Raw genomic sequence first — 20,627 nt, forward strand, 5'->3', positions numbered from 1 at the left:
TAGACCCATTATAGAGTACAATGCCCCTTTTGGTATGTACCTCACAAGACATCTACAACAACTGGAAAGGCCACAGAAATACTTCACAAAGAGGATTATTGGCCTCAAACAGATGCCCTATACAGACCGTCTCAAAAAACTCCAGCTTTACTCCATCGCATATTGCCTACTCAGAGGTGATCTCTGCCTAACATACAAAGCTATGTCAAACTATGTCAAATGTAGCTTGCTACAGATCACCCACCATGCCCCAGGATTCCCACTCCTCTTTTCTTGATGTACTGGAAAATATTAGGGTTCAACTAAACACCCTAATAATGGGCGATTTCAACTACCCCACCATTTACTGGGAAAACTGCTCATGTACCAACTCCTTCACTCAACGCTTTCTGGAATTCATAAACTCCAATGCCCTGGATCAATTTCTCCACACCCCCACCAGGGGCAACAATATCCTAGATCTAGTCATTACCAACATGAGTGACCGGTGTTCCACACCTGAAGTCAACGCCTCATTGGTCCGATCCAACCATAAGCTAATTACCCTAGATATCCACATCCTGCCTCCACCCCCCATTAAGGAAACCATGGTAAAAAATTTCTCCAAAGCCAACTTCATTCTTCTTAAGACAGAAGTGGTGAACTTCATGACACCCATGCAGATGGACAATACAGTTACGACTACTGAATCCTACACAATTGCACTTTATAATCACTTACATGAGTGCATGGATTGTGCTATCCCAAACAGAACCAAGACTCTATCCTCCAAAAAAAGGAAGCCAATCTGGTGGTTCCCTGCCATAAACAAACTGTACAACAGAAGGAAGAAACTGTTGCAAAAGAGAGTAAAATACCATGAGTGGAGGAGCTCCCTGGTCAACCTCAGTAAGAAGCTACGATCCCTGATAAAATCCTCCAAAGCTACTTATGAAAACAAAATTGCCACTGATTCTAAAGACAACCAGAAAGCATTCTATAGCTATGTCAAGAATCTCAGTGGCAACACTCAGATCTGCTCTGAGTTACAGCACAATGGCACTAAATATACAGACCCAACTGATATTGCCAACATCCTGGCAGATAGGTTCAGTGCTAACTTTACCCCCCTTTCACCCCCTAAAGAACTCATCTGTATACCAGAAGAATGCAAAGTTCCTGTAATCACAGCTGCACAGGTAAAAGCCACACTCTCCAAAGCCAAGAATACAGCATTCATGGGACCAGACAACATCCCAGGCTGCGTTCTACATGAACTACAGAACAAACTGGCACCCCATCTAAGTACCATGGTCAATCATAGCCTCACCTCAGGCTTTGTGCCTGCTGAATGGCGCACAGTGACGGTTATCCCACTCCACAAGGGGGGAGCCACCACGGACCCCAGGAACCCCATTAGCCTGATGAGCCTTGTCTGCAAGGCCATGGAATGTATTATCATGGAACTTATAAACAAAAACATTGGTAATCTCAAAACTCTGGACCCCACCCAGTTTGGGTTTGTAAAAGGCAGATCGTGTCTCCTAAACCTGATAGACTTCTTTGAAGCAGTCACCAAAGTCGTTGACGAGGGTAAGGTGGTTCACACAGCCTATCTAGATCTTGCCTAGGTTTTCAACACCATCCCCCAGTCTGGAATTCTAGATAAACTCACTAAACTAGATATAAATCCCTATGTCACAAGATGGGTGTCCAACTGGCTCACTGACAGAACCTACACTGTGAAAGTAGCAGACTCCAAATCCGACTTCAGACCAGTGACAAGTGGAGTACCACAGGGTTCAGTCATGGGTCCTCTCCTGTTTGGTATCTACTTCTCTGAAGTACAGGCTAACACAGAAGGTCTTTGATTAACGAAGTTTGCAGATGACTGCAAACTAGGAGCCATAATCGAAACTTCTAACAATGTGGACATCCTACAAAAGGGCCTCACTGAGACAAATGCCTGGTGTGAAAGCCATGGCCTCAAGCTCAATGCCAAAAAGTGCATCGTCATCCCCTTTGGTAAAAACTCTGTACCCATGAACTACAACATAGGCGGTAGTATACTTAACACCGAAAGTGTGATGAGACCTTGGGACACAGGTGGACAGTAGTCTCTCCTTTGATAATCACATCGCCACAGTAGTCAGGAAATCCTTCTATGTGGCACACATCATCACAAAAGGTTTCTCATCCAGTAAAAAAGAGGTCATTGTTCCACTCTACTCATCACTCATTAGACCCATTATAGAGTACAACGCCCCTTTTGGTATGTACCTCACAAGACATCTACAACAATTGGAAAGGCCCCAGAAATACCTTACAAAGAGGATTACCAGCCTCAAACAGATGCCCTACGCAAACCATCTCAAAAAACTCCAGCTTTACTCTGTCGCATATCGCCTACTCGGAGGTGATCTTTGCCTAACATACAAAGCTATGTCAAACCCAAAGCTGTTGGACATGCTCCACTTAAAGAAATCCCAATCCCTCTGAGCTACACACTCTAGGGACCTAAACCTTGTCACCACAATAAACAGAACATGCCGGAGGGATAGATTCCTGTCCCAGAGACTTCCCATACTCTGGAATAAACTACCTATCTATATCAAACAAAGCTCCTCATTAGCACTCTTCAAGAAAAATCTTGATTATTGGATGGGAAATAGGAAATTCACCCCAGGGATCATCTCTGTGGCTCTGCTCTACAGTGGCACAGTAAAATAATTTTCTTGGGTGGCAAAAGCCAGGGTACCTTTTTGGATGGGCTTGTATAGGCCCCAGGGCCGATAGCCTAGTACCTACCTATGAAACCCAGCGCTGTTGGACATGCTCCACTTAATGAAATCCCAGTCCCTCCAAGCTACACGCTGTAAGGACCTAAACCTTGTCACCACAATAAACAGAACATGCTGGAGGAATAGATTCCTGTCCCAGAGACTTCCCATACTCTGGAACAGACTACCTTTCTATGTCAAACAGAGCTCCTCATTAACACTCTTCAAGAAAAATCTTGATGATTGGATAGGAAATAGGAAATTCACCCAGGGGATCACTTCTGTGGCTCTTTTCGACAGGGGCACAGGAAAATTATTTTCGTGGGTGGCGAAAGCCAGGGTATGTTTTTGGCTAGGCTTATATAGGTCCTAGGGCCAATAGGGGTTCAGGCACCTAGGCAGCGAGACATTTCCCTGTGGTACATTTGACTGGGGACATGTGGCTGAAGTGACATTCAGCAGCAGTGAAATATGTCTGTTTGCAAATTCCCTGTCAGCAAAAAAAATCACACACTGCCATCCTCACAGCTTTAATAACCAAATGCACATGGGGAAAACAATGTCCAGGGTCCCCAAGGGAACATGAGACAGCAGGCAATATGGCAGGCATCAGCAGCAGGCTGGCCAGAGGGCATGTCAGTGGCAGTAAAATGCAGTGCACAATGGGCAGTGCCTTAATAATTGGAGTGTGCGGACCACTACCCCCTGCACAGTGTCTAGGGAACATTACCTAAAATGCATACTGGAGCATAAATGTGACTACAGTAGCCTGCAAGATTTCCTCAATGCTGTAGCACATGTCTACATGTTGTAGTTACATAAGTATGTACTGTACACTGCCCACAACACTCATTACTTCTTCTGCCATCATGCATTTGGTTATTAAAGCTATGAGCATGGCAGTGTGTGCTTCTCTTTGCCCACAGGGAATTTGCAAACAGTCATATTTCTCTGCAACTGAATGTCACTTCAACCATGTGTCCCCAGTCAAATGTTCCACAGGGAAATGTCTCGCTGCCTAGGTGCCTGAACCCGGCCAATAGTCTAGTACCTAGCTATGAAGTGGCTGTGGGCATGTCAGATTCCAATCTCATCATATTACAATTTCCACCACTCTATCAGTGGTTGACATGTTCACACCCAGATATGGTCAACCACGTGGTCATGGTTGTGGATGCAGTTGTGATGACAGCTTATCCAGCAGACATTGTTCACATTCAGGCAGCACCTTGATTTCTATCCAGGGATATGGAATTAGCATTGCAATTCCTGGCAGAAGTAGTTCACATAGTCTAGGGAGTGTCCATGATTAACTTGATCCTGTACCATTCGCATCTCATACCTGTCCAGGATGCCGGGGAATAGTGCAAGCACAAATGCTGTGACTGTGATCCTGCACAGACTCCCCTCCATACATACACACACTATTATTCAAAATTAACTTCTTTATATCTGGAGATACTGGCCCTGACAGTTCATAGTTGCTCTGACCTTTCATCTTTAACACTCGCACACACTTCTTTTGTGTTAGATTTGCCCTCATGTAACCACCCCCTACACACACACACACACACACACACACACACTGTGCAAATGATGATGACCGTGCCCTTCCCTTTTGCACAATTCCATGATTTAGGGTTGCTTATGTCTTATTCACAAAGTGACTAGCTAATGCTTATTTAGTTAAGGGTTAGGATGTGTAATGATTTTCAGTTTTGTTTAACCTGCTTAACTTCAATCATTTTATTAGTTGCAGTGATCATATTTATAAGGGCTCTCCTTCCATCAATAAGGACCACCAGCAACCCCGTACACTTCAAAACATCAGTGAAACAACACCTTGTCTCCCATTGGATATGTACTTGTACCAGCACCGACCATAATAACCCCCCCCCCACTTCCTCCCCATCTCACTTGGTGCCCTGACTCTTCACTTATATTTTTCTGTGCTTTCAGCTTACTAGCCCTATTATGGTTCCTGTAGCTCCACTATATATATCTTTACTTCAGTATCCTACTGTCTTATGGTCGATGCTCTAAGATGATACCTTACGCTCAGCCTAATTAATTGTTACTCTCCTTCTTTTTCCTCCCTTCTGCAATACTGCATGTTGCACATAAACTAATATTCTACATCACCAGTTGCATTCATGTTGGTCTTGTATATTTAAACTCGTTTTTATTATTAAACACTGTAAAGTAGTACTTCTCAAACTTATATTTTTAGGCATTGTAATGTATTAACTATTTGTCTCTTATTATTCTTTGACTTTTCACTTTTGATTCTATAACTTTATCATGTTTGTTTGTTTGTCTGTTTGTTTTGGAGCTTTTCTCCCCAGGCATGTACTGAAAATGGGCTCACAGTGGCCTAGTAGACATCCCGGTAAAAAAAATATGCAAATAAATAAATAAATAATAATAATAATAATAATAATAATTATTATTATTATTATAACTAGTAGTAGCAGTAGTAGTAAGATAGTGTTACTTATGTAATACTACTTGCACAGCCCCTTGTGCAGATGCATCTGAGATTGCCCTGACCTCTGGTTGGGTGTCTCAATTGATGCACATAGTGAGCAGACAATGCATGTTTTTCATGAATATATTTTTTTTCTTTGTACTGTTGGATTGCAATGTAATTTATGTCTTAATAATTTGTCTTTCCTTAAGGAGCTGTAAGATTGTACAGATATGCTTGATCATCTTCATATGCAGATGATGCTGATATTGCTATACCCCCTGTGGGGTTGTTTGACATGGGGCTGATTATTCTTGAGACACAGGGTGGAAACATATGCAAGTCAAATATTTGTGTTCCATTTGAATGCATCATATTTGGTTCTGTCTTCATTTCTTAGTTTTATTGGTCATTGTTATGACATTCCTGTATTGAAATTGTAGCTGGATTTTACTGAAGTATAGTACATAAACGTAAGTAAGCAGTATCTGCTCATTACAGGATTATCATGTACATTACCTTTGTTACTGCTGCATTATCTGCTCATTACAGGATGATCACGTACATTACCTTTGTTACTGCTGCTGCGAATGTTGTAGTTTGGGTTTGTCTTACTTCTCATGCCCACAGTTGCCAGCCATTGCATAGGTAAGCAAAGGCTTGCTTGTTTGCATGCATCAATGTTACTGTTTGCATCTGCTTTACTCTTTTGTTTAATTAAGTACTGAGTGTATGTGCAATTTGCTGCCTCTTAGCCAGTGCCATGGCATAGTATGCATGCCTCTATCTGCCAGAATCACCATCAGCTAAAGGTTCCTCATCTGACCCTTCATCTGTATCTGCTGGCCCAGCCTGTGACTCTGGGAACTGTGGTTCTTGCTTGCCCTGGTGCATTATGCTGTGACCATTTTTCTAAGTATAATACAATGTAAGATGATATTTCTAGTCTGTGCATGTGCAGTGTTGTAACCTTGTTCAGTGGGATTTTTGTGGGTTTCTCATAGAAGTCATGAACCAAGGTTCAGCCTTCCCCACTGTAGATCAGATTGCAAGTGAAGTGTGCTGTATCTTTAAGAAGCATGTCAAGGCTATACGTTTACATATACATTTCAGACACATACACTCGCTAGTGCCATTTTGTAAGAGCAGCCACACAGGGCATGCATGATCACTGTTGTTAATTTGCATATAAGTTACTTAAGTTAAAGTCAATAAACCTATTTAGAGGTGTGTTTGTATAGAATAAAGCTGCTTGAATAGAACCCGCAAAGTCTCTTCTATTGTGCCCAAAGTGGGAAAGTGACACGGTGTCAGAACTGGGATCGTAGAGAATGAAATGCAGAGCCATGAGGTGCAGAAATGACAGTGAAGGTAAAACAAAGATAAACGAGTACAAAAAGACCCAGAAAGGAATCAAAGGTAACGAGAAGTAGCATGAACTGTTTATCTGATAAAACGGGGCATTACAAGGGCACAAACCGCATTATTGAGCAAGCAGAAGGCAGGAAAAGTTTGTTGGCTAAAAAGAATGTTTAAAACAAAGGCATTTGATGAAATGAACAGTAAAGCAAAATGAGTATCTTTAAACTAAAGAGTGTTCAAAGCAGAACTGGGCATGATTAGAGTAAAACGAGCACAAAAAGTATGTTGGGCACAAAAAGGTCTTAAATGAGCAAAACGAATGATAAGGCAAAACAAAAAGGGCACATTAAGCAAAAATAAAGCAAGGTGACTGCATGTGATTTAGCAAAGTGCTGTGTTTGGGCATAAATACGACTTCGTATTGTATCAAGGGCATAACTAAAGTTATGCAACATATCTCAAAGTGTGTAAAAGTGCTTACAGTGTGTGCTTATTACTGTGCATGTGTTTCAAAGAGTTTCTTGTGTGTGAAGTGCAACTATTTCATGAAATGCAGTCAAAGTATAGCCATTTCAAAAAGATTCTTGTGCTGGGTGTGTCTATTTGTAAGCTGCTGCCATTACAACAGACTGTGTCTTACACTGTAAAGAGTTGCATAGCAAGCTACTGCCATTTTGGGTCATTTCTGTGTGCTGTGTGCAGTTATTTGCAAAGTGCAAGTACTTTGAAATGTTATTGAGTTTTGGGCAAGAGAAGTCCAGTTTATTCACATCGTGCAGTTGTTTGATATGTTTCTTACACTGATAAGTGATTTCTTGCAAAACAGTATTACAAGAATGTTACAGTGCCCAAGAGTTTATTTCACTTGCATCATAAAGTTGTTTGAGATGTTTCTTAAAATGATGATAAATGACTTTGGCAAAATGATGATAAATGATTTTAGCATTTAGCCTTTCAAGTGATATTAAAAGAGTGTTAAACTGCCTGAGAAGTTTATTTTGCAAAGTACAATTGTTCAAAGGTACTACGAGGTCATTCATTAGCATTATTTCAAAAAGCCCAAAAAGAAATAAATTCAGATACAAATACTAGCATAAATTTTTGGCATGTGTACATAAGTGTATGTTTGTGTTTATTTGCAAAATCCTTCACTGGTATGTGTTAATATGGCAGAAGTTTCAAAAACTGCTACCACTTGTATTTGATCAGAATATTGCAGAGAACTGGAGAATATTTGAACAAGAGTATGATATTTTTATACTAGCAGCTTATACAGATAGAGATGCATGCACCAGGACATTCATTTTGCTATACCTATCTGGGTCAGAGACCATAGAAAGAGAGAATTCATTTGTGTATGCACCTGCAGTATATGAAGGAGAAGGTGAAAATCGTCATATTGTTGTACAAGATGAATGAAGGGAAGACCCCAAGTGTTGAAGTGCAAGTTCAAAGAAATGTGTAACCCTCAAACCAATATTACAATAGAAAGGCATTTGTTTTACAGGAGAGATTAGAAACCAGGGGAAACATTTGCAGTTTATATAACTGACCTGAGAAACAGAGCTAAAATGTGTCTGTTTGATCACTTAAAAGATGAGCTAATAAAGGACAGGCTTGTGTGTGGTATTAACAGAGCTACTGTGAGAATGAGTTTACTTCGTGACAGATTTAATGTTGAGTAAAGCCATTGAGATTTATCAAATCTATGTGGTGACAGAAAAACACACGAGTATGCTTGCAAGTGACAAGAGCATGAGTTCATTTAGCTCTAGAGCAAATGTAGATGGCATGCGACATGTGGTAGACAAAAGTAGGCCCAAGCATGTGGCAGCTACAAGATTTCCAGGGAAAATGCATAGCTTTCCAGCAACTTCTAAAAGGAGCATGCTGCAGCTCAATGCAGTACAAGTATGAATCAGCAAAACCCAAGTCAAGCTTTATTGCTAACTGTCGCAATTTTGGTGCAAATCATGAGTCTAGAAGAGAGAAGTGCTTAGCATATGGTCAGCAATGCTACAAGTGTAAAAACCAGAACCACTTTCAAAAGTTTTCCCTGCTATAAAACCCGCATTTGCAAGGTTTTTGTGCTAGTATACAGCTCAGCAAGCTCCTGCCTGGTGCCCTGCAGAGTTCTCCAGCAGCAGAGAGACAAAAGAGACTTTGGAGTGATTAAGTATCATTTTTCTGCATTTTCTTGCTGCCTTTAGCTAATTCCGCCTAAAACGCAGATTTTCTAGAGTTTCTGTGATTTAAAAAGCTTGTTTCAGCAACATATTGTACTTATTTTACTGCCTGCACTTTAACAAAGTCGTTTTCATGTTTAAATTACCTGTTCAACTGTTGTAGGCTACACACTCAAGTGCAATAGCCATTTCTGTACATTTAAAGTGTTTTTTTTTTTTATTGTATCTGCTTTATTTTCTGACAAAAACAAAAAAAAACAAAAAAAAAAACTTGTTTTCCCGCCTTTCTAAGGTAGTATAGTCCAGTTTTCAGGTTAGCGCTAAATTCAGGGCTGTGTTACAAGTTTCTGTGTTTGCCCATACCTTACTTGGATAGAAGGAAGTTTCTCTGTTCACTGTGAGAGAGGGAGCTTTGAGCAGCCTATCTGTCGCTGGAGGAGTGGTTTCAGCCCAGAAATTAGTAGTTTATTGGCCATTTTGGGCTAATTTCTATCTCTTTCATTTCCCTGCTATAAAATCCGCATTTGCGCTGTTTTGCTCACCGGATAGCTAGGGTATAACTATTCCCAGCTCTACAAAGTCTACTCTTCAATTTTTCCCTTGGAACTAGACAAACGTTCAACTTAAGCACTCAAACCATTCACTTCTCATACTGGCACTTGTTCAAAACTCATAGCAAGCACTAATAAACCTTAGCACTAGACCCCTCTATACTGTAGAGAAGAACAAGGGTCTCTAATCGACCTTACCAGCCAGTCAGTAAAACAGTTCACTGTACCTATCCAGGCATGTCCAAAGGGCAGTTCCAGGTGTACTCTCCGGTCTAACTGGTGAATCTGGGCATTTTGAGGCAATGTTACAATTGCCTCATGTACACAGACAACCCTCTCCTCCTTCCACCAAACACTAATACATGCAGGAGATGTAATTATACAGCCAAACTGGAGGCTAAGCTCTCTCAACCCAAGACTGGACCAGGCAGTCAAGAGGAGAAGGGAATTACTTGCATCACACCACCAGTCTCACATAGACTTATGAAACCAGCACTGGCAAAAAATACACATAAATACATGAAAACATACTCAGAGGCTCTAAATAAAAATCTGCAAAACCAACAGAGACCTCCAAAGCAGACATCCAAGCAACCTCCACGCCCCAACACAAACCATGAAACACATACTTCACAAAACCAGTGTGCCACACAATCGCAGCCCTTAAAGCAAAATAACAAACCCAATACACTAGTAATAGGTGACTCTATATTTAGGCCCACTGACGTCCCACTCACTAGGCTGAACAAGGAGAAGATTACTCTTAGCTGCCTGTCAGGTGCCAAGATCCGCCACATAACACAAGCTCTCAGGTCACTCCAGAACAAGTACAAATATGACTCTGTCATTGTCCATGTTGGTGTGAATGACCTGAGCCGTACCTCCCTGGACAACATGAAAAGAGACATGAAGGAGCTCTCTGATCACGTAGCCCAGGCCGGTATGACCCTGACCCTGAGTAGCATCCTGCCCTCACCAAGAATGATACCACGGTATAGAGGAAAAACTATCAATTTCAACAATTGGCTAAGCTTCTGGTGTCATTCAAAGGGGATCCAGTGTCTGTCAGCCTGGGATGACATGCTCGACAAGCCATGCTGCTTCACTAGAGATGGCTTGCACCTGTCACCCTTAGGCTTTTGAATACTGGCCAAGGCTCTTGCCACCACCATAGTGCCTTTTTTAGGCAAGACTCAAAAGACAAACCCACCACCGTAAATAGCACAATTAACAAAAAACTGAGGGTAATGCTACTCAATGCCAGAAGTCTAAACCTCAAAATGCACACACTCGAGGCGCTCCTCAGTATGGAGAAAATAGATATATGTGCAGTAACAGAAATCTGATTTAAGACTCCAGAGAGCACCCCAGCACTACCAGGCTACAACTCATACCATACATTTCAGCCACAAAACCTGGACCGAAATACAAAAGGCGGGGGAGTATCCATATTCATCAAGGATACCCACACCTCCAGGTTAGTGGCACAACACAATGCTTCAGAGATCATCCACGTGCAACTAGCAATGGGCAAAACTGCTATTCAAATTATAGCTTGCTACAGGTCGCCCACCATGTCCCAGGCCCCCACTCCGCATTCCTAGAAATACAGGGAAACATAAAGGTCATACGAAACACCCTGATATTGGGTGATTTCAATTACCCAAACATTAACTGGGAGAACTACTCAAGTACAAACTCCCTTGCCCAGCATTTCCTAGAATTTATAAACTCAAACACCCGGATCAACTGGTCAACACCCCCACCAGAGGTGACAACATATTGGACCTGCTCATCACCAACATGGGCAACCGGTGTTCCACACCGGAGGTCAATCCCTCGCTGGTTAGATCTGACCATAAACTAATCACTCTGGATATCCACATTCCGCCACCACCCCCGGACAAAGAAACCACTGTGAAAAACTTTTGAAAAGCAAACTTCACGTTACTTAAGACCGAGGTGGGAGGTTTCAAAGCCCCCATGCTAAAGGATAACACTGTCCAACCTGCAAAATCCTTTACTAATGCACTCTATGGGCATCTACAAGAATGCATGGATCGTGCTATCCCAAACAAAACCAAGACTAACTCCTCCAAGAAAAGGAAACCAGTCTGGTGGACCCCTGCCGTAAACAAACTATATAAGAGAAGGAGGAAACTTGTACAGAAAAGAGTAAAATCCCAAGAAGGGAAGACATCCCTGATCAGTATCAGCAAGAAACTACATTCCCTCATAAAAATCATCCAAGGATAGCTTCGAAAGAAAAATTGCCATGGACTCCAAAGATAACCACAAGGCATTCTTTAGCTATGTCAAGAATCTAAGTGGCAATTCTCAAATCTGCTCGGAGTTAGTGCAAAATGGCACAAAATACACTGAACTGACTGAAATAGCCAACATCCTGGCAGACAGGTTCAGTGCAAACTTCACCCCCCTCTCATCCCCAAAAGGGCCCATAACTATACCAGAAGAATGTAGTGCCCCTGAAATCACAGACACTCAGGTTAAAACAGCCCTCTCCAAAGCCTAAAACACAGCATCAGTGGGACTGGATGGTGTCCCAGGCTGCGTCCTACATGAGCTCAAAGATGAACTAACCCCTCACCTAAACACACTGTTTAAACTCAGCCTCTCCACAGGCTATGTGCCCACAGAGTGGCGCACAGCAACAGTTATTCCACTCCACAAAGGTGGAGCCACAATGGACCCCAGGAACTATCACCCTATAAGCCTGACTAGCTTGGTCTGCAAAGCTATGGAGCACATTATCTCATTTACAGAGACATTGGAAATCTCCAAACACTGGACCCTACCCAGTTCGGCTTCGTTAAGGGCAGATCATGCATCTTAAACCTGGTGGACTTCTTTGAGATAGTTACCAAGGCTACAGATGAAGGAAAGGTGGTCCACACAGCTTACCTAGACCACACAAAGGCCTTTGACACCATTCCCCACTCAGGTATTATAGACAAGCTCACCAGCCTGAACACGAGATGGGTTGCCAACTGGCTCATGGACAGAACCCACATGGTAAGAGTTGCGGGAGCTAGGTCTGACTCTAAATCGGTTACAAGTGGTGTTCCCCAGGGTTCAGTCCTAGGACCCCTCCTGTTCGGCATATACTTCTCAGAGGTACAGGCAAGCACAGGACTATGGCTGACCAAGTTCGCAGACTACTGCAAACTAGGGGCTATAATTGACTCTCTGGCTGACACAGACATCCTCTAAAAGGGTCTCACTGACACAGATACCTGGTGTCAAAACCATGGCCTCAAGCTAAATGCCAAAAAGTGCATGGTCATCCTGTTTGGAAAAAACAAAGTACCCACAAACTACCACATAGGCGGTAGCCCCCTAAATACGGAAGACGTAATAAGGGATCTGGGGACCCAAGTAGATAGTAACCTCTCCTTTGATAATCACATTGTCAAAGTGGTTAGAAAATCCTTCTATGTGGCCCACCTAATCACAAAAGGGTTTGGATCCAGATCAAAAGAGGTCATTGGGCCCCTCTATGCATCACTCATCAGACCCATCATAGAGTACAATGCCCCATTTGGGATGTACCTTAAAAGACACCTGCAACAACTGGAAAGACCACAGACTTACCTCACCAAGAGAATCACTGGCCTCAAGCAGATGCCCTATGCAGCTCGACTGAAGAAACTCCAGCTGTACTTGGTTGCATACTGCCTACTCAGAGGTGATCTCTGCCTGACATACAAGGCCATGTCCAACCCAGAATTGATGGACATGCTCAACCTAAAGAAAACCATATCCCCTCAAGCCACACGCTCCAGGGATCTAAACCTCACCACAACAATAAATAGGACGTGCTGGAGGGATAGATTCTTGTTCCAGAGACTTTCCATGCTCTGGAACAAGATTCCAGTCTACATTAGGCAGAGCTCCTCACTAACCCTCTTCAAGAGAAACCTTGACTAGTGAATGGGAAACAGAAAATTTACCCCAGGGATCACTTCAATGGCTCTGCTGGACAGAGGCACAGGGAACTAATCTAAGGGGGCAGCGAAACCCAACACATTCTGGCTAGGCTTATAAATGCCTTCGGGCAGATAGCCTAGTACCTACCTATGAACCTATAATCAAGTAAGCCTCACACATTTGTAAAGAAAGAAGCAAGTTGATAAAGTAGAGTTGAAGCAGACAACTTTCTATTTAGATGGTGTATCAGTGCTTGATGAAAGAGTTGATGCAGTGAATTTATTAACAAGAAAAGAGGCATTTTGTACTGTCCAGATTAATGGAAAATCCACAAAGCTTTAATTAGACACTGGTTCAAAGTGTAATGTTATATCAGCAGACACATTTGCTAAAGTGAGAACTAACAAACAACTCAATACAGTCAGTAGTGCGAGACTTGTTGCTAATGGAGGTGAAGAAATTCAAACCGAAGGTTCAGTAATACTTCCATGTTATTTGGCTGTGAACTGTTACAACTTGTTATTCTATGTACTCTGAAGACCAGTGCAATCTTTATTGGGTCTCAAAGATAGTTTAAGAATGAATCTACTTTCTTTTGCTAAAGAAAACCATCATGTAAGTGCATTTCCGAGTTCTAATTTTTCAGAAGCCATTTTCTCAGAGTATGATGATGTTTTTGAGGTCACTCCCATGGTCAGACCAGCAAGAAGAGTTCCGATAGCTATGCAGGATAAAGTACACAGAACCAACTGAATGGGTATCGCCTATGTTAGCAGCACACAAGAAAGGTTCAGACAAAATAAGAATATGTATTGATCCAATGCGCACAGTCGAAGAGGTCGCAGCCTTAATACGAATGCCACTGTTTTCTTGGATGCAGAGTTCATTTTGGCAAGTGATGCTTGATTGCAAATCTTCATTTCTAACTACTTTTGGCACTCCATTTGGCAGATACAGATTCATAAGGATGCCGTTTGTAATAAATTCTGCAAGTGAAGTCTTTCAGTGTGCAATGGAGCAAATGTTTTCATGTTATCCTTGTGCCATAATAGTAGATTATTTATTGGTTGGAGGCAATGGTGAAGCAGAACATGATAGAAACCTCAAGAAAGTTCTAGATAGAGCATGTGAAAGCATAGCTCTCATCCAATCAGGGGCAAATCTCAGCAGAATCAGGGACAAATCCACAAATAAATCAGGAACATTTTTAAAATATAAGTACTATCAACTTGAGTCATTGACAGAATAAAAGAATGTGAATTAATATATAGTTTCTGGAATAAACTAAGTCTATAGCTCTAATAATTGTCATTATTTATTAAGTACAATTCACAACCTTTTGTCCAAAATTCACCACTTGTAGGAGGGCTTAAGAGGGACATAGCTAAAATTTGAATCAAAATCAGGGACAGTTGAGAGGTGAAGTAAACCTGAAGCTCAATCCTCTGAAGTGCAGATTCAGACTTCCATAAGTGACTTATGTAAGGCATTTGTTCATGAGTACAGGTTTGAGACCTGACCCGACCAAGCCAACAGCTATTCTTGAGATGTCAGTGCCAGATAATGTACAAGCTCTACAGCATTTTCTAGGCATGGTCAACTATTTAGGCACGTTTATACCAGACTTCAGTGAGTTGACGGCACCTTTAAGAGAGCTAACATGCAAAAATGTTGTACAGTCATGGCTGGAACAGCATCAGAAGGCATTTGAAGACCTTAAGCAGAAAATTGCCACCCTACCTATGTTAAGATACTATGATGTAATCAAACCAGTTACTCTTTCCTGTGATGCTTCAAAATTTGGGCTTGGTGCAGTTATACTTCAAGAAAGCAGACCAATAACCCATACCTCCCAACTGTCCCAAATTACTCGGGCTTAACCGAGTTTTGGGGTCCAAATGAAGGGGTGCCATGATTCCCGAGTGGCACCCCTTCATTCCCGATTTTTTTCACGTTGTTTACATTTTTTGCACTGTTTCTGCTGACATCGCGTGCGCGATGACGTCCGCACCATCAGTGCTGCCAGCCTATCGGAATTGAGCTCAGATCCAGAATTGAGCTCATTTCTGCCTGGCACTCAAATGCTGTGAGCGGGAACAGTTATGGATTCGGTAATAGTTACAGCAATGGCTGGCGAACACATATGTTGTGAGCGGGACGGATATCCTGGCTGGCTGAAAAACTGGTAAGGAGTATGTAACAGCGACGGCTGTGTGTTCCATTCCACATATATGTATGACTGTATGCTCTTGCACCCCTTACCACAAAGCCCAGTAATCCAGTGACGACAAGTATTGTGTCAATTTTAGTGTTAAGTTATTGCTTCCCTTCCTTCTACCTGGACTGTTAGTTAATAGTAGCAGTGGCACGCTTAGAGTAGTTATTCTTGGTGAGTGTTTATTTTCAATGTGTTCTGGTACCTCATTTGGTGTCCTGCGTTGACAACTCACAATTGAATCTGTATGAATGATTTAATATTTGTTGTATATCTTGTGCAGCCCACTTAGAAATGAATTATTGTGACTGATTTTAAAAGGTTTTTCTTTGTCTTGTGCTGAGCATTTACAAATTAATTCTTACAATTGATTTTATAAAAGACATTCTATGTTTGTTCTTGCTACTATTTACAAGTTTATCTACTGAAGTTATCATGTGCATGCTTGCTTAAAGCGGTTTCTGAAACTCACATTACCATTGGTCGGAGGGTAAAGGTGCAAAAGGGAAAATTGCGATTGAAAATCCTTTCGACTATAAAACGTCGACATGTAGCTTGCATTTGTGGTTTTGAGTGTCACTGTTTTCAATTGGATCACACTACAGTGGGGATTGGGAAAAGTATACTTTTCCTCACTGTAGTGTGATCTTGGAGATAGAACATATAATTAGCAGGGGGGTTGGGGGACAGGGGAGCTTGCCCTGCTGCAAAATATGTGTAGGATATCGATAGAGTTAAGGGACATATTGGAGGGTATTTACCATGAGATGGACTGTTTTGAACATGTTGATTCTTTATCAGCCATTTGACATGTTAAATAGTCAGTGTTTTGATTTCCAATGTTATTTTTAGTTCAGTACAGTAAATGAAAAATAGCCATTCGTAATTTTGATAATAAACCGCTTAAATGATATACTGTTTTATATCATTCATGCTGCTTTGCTCTGTCCAACTCTGCTATATTCTTAGCTATACTTTTATATGTCTGTCTTATTGTGATTTTTTTTAAAGTTTTAATTGACAATCCTGGATAATAACTAATATTTCTACAGATTTTTTAAGGAAAATGCACAGTCTGATATGTTTTATTTGGTACCAGAACCAAGCCTGACAGGATATGTATTTCATTATAATGTAGAGAATTTTAAGAGCTAAATGCAATTGAATATTAATGTCAAATTTCTAGCCTGTATGCAGCTATAGTTTGATTTCTAACTGTATACAGATTGCAGTTCTCTTAATGTCCATGTGAGTATCCACATGTTGGTCCAGTTTCCCACCACCTCTAAAGCAGTCAGGTATATGTCTTGGAGAATTCCCCTTTTCTGGAACAGGTTTCACATCTGTGTGAAGCAGAGCTTTTCACTAACCCTATTCAAGAGAAACCTGGACTAGTGCATGGAAGTTAGAAATGCACCCCAGGTCTAGCACCTGTATCTCTAAGGGAGAGAGGCAGCCTGTCACTATGTTTCTTGTTTTGTGTGCAAGAGGGGCCAATGATTTGAAAACAGCGCAAAGGTAATCTTTATGCACCACTGGGCAGATGCATTTTCCTTGGATGTGGTGTGTCTTTCAATGCTGTTTCAAGGGCTGAGAAGTTTTAATGTCAAGTCTATTTTCATTGTGAGCCAGTATTGCTTTGTTTAGCAGATGTCTATTAGTGCCTGTGCATTGTGCTATAAAATGTAAAAATAAAGTCTAAATAATCATTGTAGAAGTAAAGCAGTAGGCACACATTAGTGTTTATGGTAAATGAGGCAAAATAGACAAGTAATGGGACATTGGAATGGCTGCAGGGGGACTCTGGTGCCATATTTTGGTTGTCTGTTCTTCAGTTTGTGTTTGAAAGTTAGTATCCCACAATTCCACTGGAGTGGGTGGGATTACATAATTATGTATGCAAATTTGATGTTAATCAGTGTACAGATTTGTACCTATTTTTCATGGGCCTTGTCCAGATTTTTGATGTTTCCAGGTTGAGAGGTATGCAATAACCTATGCATCTAGAACACTAACCCAAACTGAGATGCAGTACGCTCAGATTGAGAAGGAGCTTTTGGCAATAGTATTTGCATTTTCTAAGTTTCATGATTACATTTACGGTCAAGCTATTCAGATTGAAACTGACCACCACCCTCTAGTTACTATTCTAAAGAATTCTATGTATTCCACTCCAGTGAGATTGCAAAGAATGATGCTTAAATTGCAAAAGTACAATTTCAAAATGGTCTACACAAAAGGCAAATTACTCTTTGTGGCTGATACCTTATCCAGATCACCCAGAAAAACAACAGAACAGCTTGACATGAAGAATTTTTACTTTGATGTGATGTCAGTGCATAATTTTTGTACCACTAGACTTGATGAGCTGAGAGATCACACAAAGACTGATCTAATTTTACAGAAGGTCACTCACTACATTAATGTTGGATGGCTGTCAAAGCAATCTAGTGTACCACCTGAAGTACAAACCTACTTTCCTTACATAGATGAATTGTTGTTGGAAAATGGCACTATGCAAAAGTACTAGATCACATTTGCAAAGAAAACCATTTCAGCTAAGTCCATTTCCTGAACTACCATGGTCATCAGTTGCAGCTAATATCTTTGAGTGAACAATCAACACTACTTGGTTTTGGTAGACACTTATTCAAATTGGTTTGGGATCGATCTTCTACCTAACCTAACACCCACTGCTGTTATTACTAAGCTGAAACGTAATTTCTCAGTTCATGGTAGTCCACAGAAACGTCTTTCTGACAATGGTACTCAATTTACAAGCCAGTAGTTTCAGAAATTTGCAAAAGACTGGGACTTTGTACATGTCACTAATAGTCCTGAATATCCTCAGTCAAATGGTCTGGCTGAACACGCAGAACAGACTACAAAGCAATTACTTGAAAGGTCAAAGCATGACAATACTGATGTGTTCTTGAATTTGCTTAATCTCAGAAACATACCTCATGATGATATTCTTGGCTCACTTGCTCAAAGACTACTTTCCAGGCAAACTAGAACTATGCTACCCATTACTTCCAGTTTGTTGAAGCCTGTACCTAAGAACTGTAAAACCATCAAGGCTCAATTGATTAAGAAGCGTAATATCCAGAAATCTAGTTAAGGCAGATTGAGCAGATTACTTCATCTGTTGAGGAAGGAGAGATGGTACGAATCCAGACAACAGAAGTTTTTGATGGAATTGGACAGATTACAGACATTTGTGCCAATCCAAGATCTTATTTGGTAGATTCCGAAGGTGTAGAATATAGGGGGAACTGGAAACATCTACTTCCTGTGTCAGAATCTTCATCACTATCACAACATTGTTTCTGTGATGCAGACTTCAAATCTAAGAGTGAATCAGACACTGTTTCCATACCAGAATGTGTTCAAAATTCTGATTCTATTCCAGAAAATGTTCCAGACATTCCACAGGTCAAACATTTTACAGAGACAGTTCCAGTTGCTAAAAGTAATTCCCAGTTTTATGTCAGACAATATGGGCTAGTATCAAAACCAAGTGTAAAATACGCAGAAATGTATTATTGATTGCATATATGTATATATATATATATATATATATATATATATATATATATATATATATATGTGTGTGTGTGTGTGTGTGTGTGTATGTATGTACTTAGCATTGTGTAATGCATAACAAAACAGTTACCTGTGATTTCAGCATGCTAAATAGACATAGTGTCATAAGATCTATTCTCAAAGAGAGAGGATGTAGATCAGATTGCAAGTGAAGGGTGCTATATCTTTAAGAAGCATGTCAAGGCTATACATGTACACAAATTTCAGACATGTGCACTCCTTAGTGTCATTTTGTAAAAGCAGCCACACAGAGAGCATGCATGATTGCAGCTGTTAATTTGTATATACGCTACTTAAGTTAAAGTCAGTAAACTTGTATAGAGATGTGTTTGTATCGAATAAAGCTGCTTGAACAGAGCCCATGAAGTCTCTTCTCTTGTGTCCAAAGTAGGAGAGCAACACCCCACTATAGGTCCTTGTGGAAATTTGACCTTTGGAATCCTTAGGTACAGGTCATAGGTATGCCATATGTGTTTTGTAGAAACTGCTAGGGTGACCTGCACATAGATTATAGAGGATACCTTCTGCATTATAGACCACCTGACAGTTGATGGAGTGATAACTTTTTCTGTTTATGTACCTCCTTCCCAGTTCACCAGGTAGGGTTTCATTTTAATATGGATGTAGTCTAAAGCCCCAGTACCTCGGGTAAATGGCTTATGAAATAGAAATTGTACATAGTAGTAAGCTTTCTCCTCTGATCTACATAACAAACAGATATGCTCTTGCACATATTGCAGTATTGCATTGAGGAACTAGTGGAATATTCTTGAGTCAGAGGTCTGTGTTACATCATTGTGTCTTCTGTGCATTGCTGAAAAGTTCCTTTAAATACTAATAATAAGTTACCACAAAGATGGGTTCTATATGATTCCCATAGGGCCTAAGATGAGGTCAGTAGATGTCCACTATTTCTTGTATAGTATATCTGTCCTCCCTGTAGCTCTGTGTTATTTTTGTTTCATGTAGTCCAGACCTTTGTTGTGATGATAAGCACCAGTATGGTGTAGGGGGCCCGCTGATGGGGGAAAAAAAAAAAGGCTTTTTTTTTTTTAAGGGTGTTCTTCTTTAAGAATACCCTTTGCATCTGGTCACATAGACTCAGAAGACAAAAACTGGTCATCAACACCTGTTATATATGTGCAAACGATTGTTTATGTCCGCGTGCATGGAATTTGAATTCCAGAAGACATTTGGAATGAGGACCATGAACAGACAAGTGAGAGGTAGGTGTGTGTGTGTGTGTGTGTAAGAAGTAGGTAGGGGTATGTTTGTGTTACGTGTGTGTGTGTGTGTGTGTGTGCATGTAAGAAGTAGGTAGGTAGGGGTGTGTGTGTGTGTGTGTGTGTGTGTGTGTAAGAAGTACATAGGTGTGTGTGTATGAGTGCATGTGTGTAAGAAGGAGGTAAGGATGTTTGTATGTGTAAGAGGAAGATAATGGTGTGTGTGTGTATGTAAGAGGGAGGTAGGGGTGTGTGCGTATGTGTGTGTAAGAGGGATGTGAGGGGGGGGGCATACCTATCAATTGTCCAG

General features: G+C 41.0%; 1 protein-coding gene across 1 annotated transcript in view; it reads left to right on the forward strand.

The window, feature by feature from the left end:
* The first annotated feature begins 6,557 nt into the window (after nt 1-6,557).
* LOC122789878 (ADP-ribosylation factor-like protein 13B) overlaps nt 6,558-20,627 on the forward strand; it is a 402,405-nt gene continuing 388,335 nt past the window's right edge. The window contains exon 1 of the mRNA XM_044057311.1: nt 6,558-6,645. Within this exon, the coding sequence (XP_043913246.1) occupies nt 6,558-6,645 (88 nt within the window). The remainder of the gene's footprint in view (nt 6,646-20,627) is intronic.

This window comes from Protopterus annectens, chromosome 15.part0 (assembly GCF_019279795.1).
Source record: "Protopterus annectens isolate FY-2018-M chromosome 15.part0, PAN1.0, whole genome shotgun sequence".
Lineage (NCBI taxonomy): Eukaryota > Metazoa > Chordata > Ceratodontiformes > Protopteridae > Protopterus > Protopterus annectens.